The sequence below is a fragment of the Aptenodytes forsteri genome, unplaced genomic scaffold (assembly GCF_000699145.1).
Source record: "Aptenodytes forsteri isolate BGI_AS27 unplaced genomic scaffold, ASM69914v1 Scaffold260, whole genome shotgun sequence".
NCBI lineage: Eukaryota > Metazoa > Chordata > Aves > Sphenisciformes > Spheniscidae > Aptenodytes > Aptenodytes forsteri.
This window is the reverse complement of record NW_008795557.1, coordinates 55,570-58,730: the sequence shown is the minus strand read 5'-3', so window position 1 is coordinate 58,730 and position 3,161 is coordinate 55,570. Positions and strand designations below refer to the sequence as shown.

Below are 3,161 nucleotides of genomic sequence, written 5' to 3'. Positions count from 1 at the left end.
CTGAGAGAGTTGGGGTTGTTCAGCCTGGAGAAGAGAAGGCTCCGGGGAGACCTTCTTGTGGCCTTTCAATATTTAAAGGGGGCTTATAAGAAAGAGGGAGAGAGACTTTTTACCGAGGCCTGTAGTGACAGGACAAGGGGCAACGGTTTTAAACTGAAGGAGGGTAGGGTTAGACTGGACATAAGGAAGACATTCTTTACTGTGAGGGTGGTGAGACACTGGACCAGGTTGCCCAGAGAGGTAGTAGATGCCCCATCCCTGGAAGCATTCAAGGTCAGGTTGGATGGGGCTCTGAGCAACCTGATCTAGTGGAAGATGTCCCTGCCCATGGCAGAGGGGTTGGACTAGATGATCTTTGAAGGTCCCTTCCAACCCAAACCCTTCTGTGATTTGATGACGTTGGCCTTGCAGCAGCGTCCCTTAGGGCCGGAGCCCCCTTTGCTACTTGGCCCCAGCTGGGCGAAGCCTGGGAGAAGCCAGGGAGCCCCATACCCCACAAGCCAAGCAGGGCAGAGAGCTGTCACCCCTACCTTGTAAATGCAGCCCAGCGACGGCTGCAGGGGACATGTCACCAGGTTCGTCCCGACGCCGATCATGTCAATCTCGCTCCCCTGGTGCGGCAGAGAAGACAGCGGCCATCAACAGCTCAGCCCTGCCGCTGATTTTTAAGCCCATGCCAAAACCAGAGCCACGGGGCAGGTCAGAGGATGCTCTGCCTGAAAGTGCCCGGTGTCTGTCTGTCCCACCCAAAAGCCATTTTTTTTCCAGCCTAGAAACTCTTCCCTGTTCTCACCCAGGGAGAAAGTCCCAGGTGACTCTCATGTCCATCCCATGCACCCCAAACCTCAGTGGCGCCAGCGAAAGCCAAGGTGACGTCCCAGCCCTGACAGCAGCTACCTCACCTCCCGGCTGAACTCCTCCAGGCTCTGCTCGCTGATGTCGTTGCTGACGGCGATGGGGATGGTCTCAAACCAGGGCACCTGGAAGCTGGAGAGGGGTGGGGGAGTGAGCAAGGGTTTGGGGGGAACCCCTGGCTCTGCTTGCAGCACCCCCCTGAGCAGCAAGGGCTCCCGCCCTGGCAGGACGAGGTGCTGGGTGCCCAAGGTGGGGAAGCCGGGGACTGGTGGCAGCCAACCCAGGCTTGGTGGAGGACTCACTGAGCACCGCAGGCTCGGAGCACTCGGCGGACCTCCTTGGACTGCTGGGCCAGGTCCCCGCTGTCCAGACGCACCCCGATAGCCTGGTACCCCAGCTGGTGCAGGGCCAGTGCCACAGCACAGAAGTTTGGCAAGCCACTCCTGGCATGGGCGAGGAGAGGATTAGTGTCCCTTGCCTGGTGGGACAGGGACCCAGGGCAGGTCCAGCAGCGGGTCCAAGCTCTGCATCACGCAACAGCGAAACACGGGGATGCTGCCACGTGGAAACGTCCCTCCTTCAAGGCCACTGAGCAGGAGAGACACATCCATCCCCTCTGCCATGGTGGCAAAGCCGTGGCGGGACCTGGTGTCCTCACCTCCTGACGCAGTACGTGTCCAGCAGCCCCTGGAAGTTCCGTGGGAAGGCAATGGCGTAGGACGTGAAGGCGGCCAGCTCACCCCGGTTCGCCTTCTCAGGGGGGGTCTGCAGCAGCTCACACACCCGCTGCAGCCACGACTCAGCCAGGGCCGGGAGATCCACTGGCTCTCCTCCTGCCAGCGGTGGCAGCTTCTGCCCAGGGGACACGGGCGTTGCACACTTTGTGGCATCCTCCACAGCGCCAGGAGCGCAGCCACGGGCAGAGCATCCCATCCCCATCCCCTGCCCACAGTAACGCTCACCCGGAGCTGCACCTCCTCCAGCGAGGTGAAAGACACGATGAAGGAGTGGGCGATGGTGCCGCGCACCGGGATACCGTAGAGCTTCCCTGCCAGGACGTTACTGGTGTAGTCGAAGCCTGCGAGGAGAGACGGGGAGGGGGACATGGGTGACGGTGTGGCCGCAGTGCCGTGGGGCGCCACAGGTCAGCACTCACCCCCGATGTAGGAGTACTTGGAGGCTGAGAGGGCACCGTCCGGCCCCTGAGCACGACGGAGCCCCATCTCCACCAGCTTCACGTCCGGGCCAGCAAGGAGTCGGAAGCGAGCGGCGTTCGTGGCTACCAGGCTGGGAGAGGAAGGGACAGGCCACACCAAGCCAGGCTGAGCATGGAGCCAGCGGCACAGCCAAGGGCAGGTGGGCTCCGGGACCCTCTCCGCTCAACCGCAGCCGATGTGCGGGAAGGCGGCAGGGACTGCCGCAGGACTCGGAGGGTTTGGCACAGCAGAGACAGATGTGGTCCCCAGCCGCTGGGGGACCAGAGCAGGACATGTCCCTACCTGGCGTAGTTGACCAGGCACAGCAATGTGCTCTCCAGCAGCTGCACCACCAGCAGTGGCCCCTTCACCTGCAGGAACGGGACCTGCGGGGACAGCTGGGCAGTGACGTTCCCATCCTCCCCGCAGACATGGGAGCCAACAGGCCCCAAAGCCCCTCTGAAGCACGGGGGGGTACTGAGTGCATCCCACCCTGGCGAAGACGACAGAGCCCTCCGGCACAGCAGAGACGGTCACCTCCGAGGTGTCCAGGGTGGCCAGGTAATCGAAGAAGGCGTCCTCCGTGGTGCTGGGCAGGATGGAGCGCAGGTAGGCGACGTCTGCAGGGACAGAGCTCAGCGGGAACCAGGGTGGGTGGTGCCCCGAGCCGCAGTCCCGTGGCTCAGGTCAGGCTGGAGGGAGTGAAACCCCCCCCATGCCAGGGGCAGGTGACAGCTCGTGGGCAGGGGTGTCCCCAGCCCTTGGAAGGCACCAGGGCCCCCCAAGTCCCCTCTGAGGGGACACATGGGAGCACTGTCCTCCTGGAGGGTGTCCCAGTGTCCCCCAAGTTTCCCTGAGGGCTGTCAATGTCCGTCTCCCCCTGCCATGTCCCCCTGAAGGGTGCCCCTGTCCCCCAGGTCCCTCTGAGGGATGTCCCTGTTCCCTGAGGTGTCCCACTCTCCCCATAAGGGATGTCCTTGCCCCCACCAACCCACCAATTCCCGCTGAAAAGTCCCCCTGTCCCTCAGGTCCCTCTGAGGGACGTCCCTGTCTCCTCCACGTCCCTCTGTGGGCTGTCCCTGTTACCCACCCCCCCAGCCCCCCCTCCGG

The 3,161-nt window shown here is 63.2% G+C and overlaps 1 protein-coding gene across 1 annotated transcript in view; it reads right to left on the bottom strand.

The window, feature by feature from the left end:
* The window catches only part of NAPRT (nicotinate phosphoribosyltransferase), a 7,092-nt gene that overhangs the window by 1,752 nt on the left and 2,179 nt on the right, over positions 1-3,161 (bottom strand). Inside the window, exons 2-9 of the mRNA XM_009282170.1 lie at positions 2,544-2,732; positions 2,355-2,437; positions 2,012-2,142; positions 1,818-1,933; positions 1,514-1,707; positions 1,158-1,298; positions 903-987; positions 531-611 (exon numbers count right to left, since the gene is read on the bottom strand). Of these exons, the coding sequence (XP_009280445.1) occupies positions 531-611; positions 903-987; positions 1,158-1,298; positions 1,514-1,707; positions 1,818-1,933; positions 2,012-2,142; positions 2,355-2,437; positions 2,544-2,732 (1,020 nt within the window). The remainder of the gene's footprint in view (positions 1-530; positions 612-902; positions 988-1,157; positions 1,299-1,513; positions 1,708-1,817; positions 1,934-2,011; positions 2,143-2,354; positions 2,438-2,543; positions 2,733-3,161) is intronic.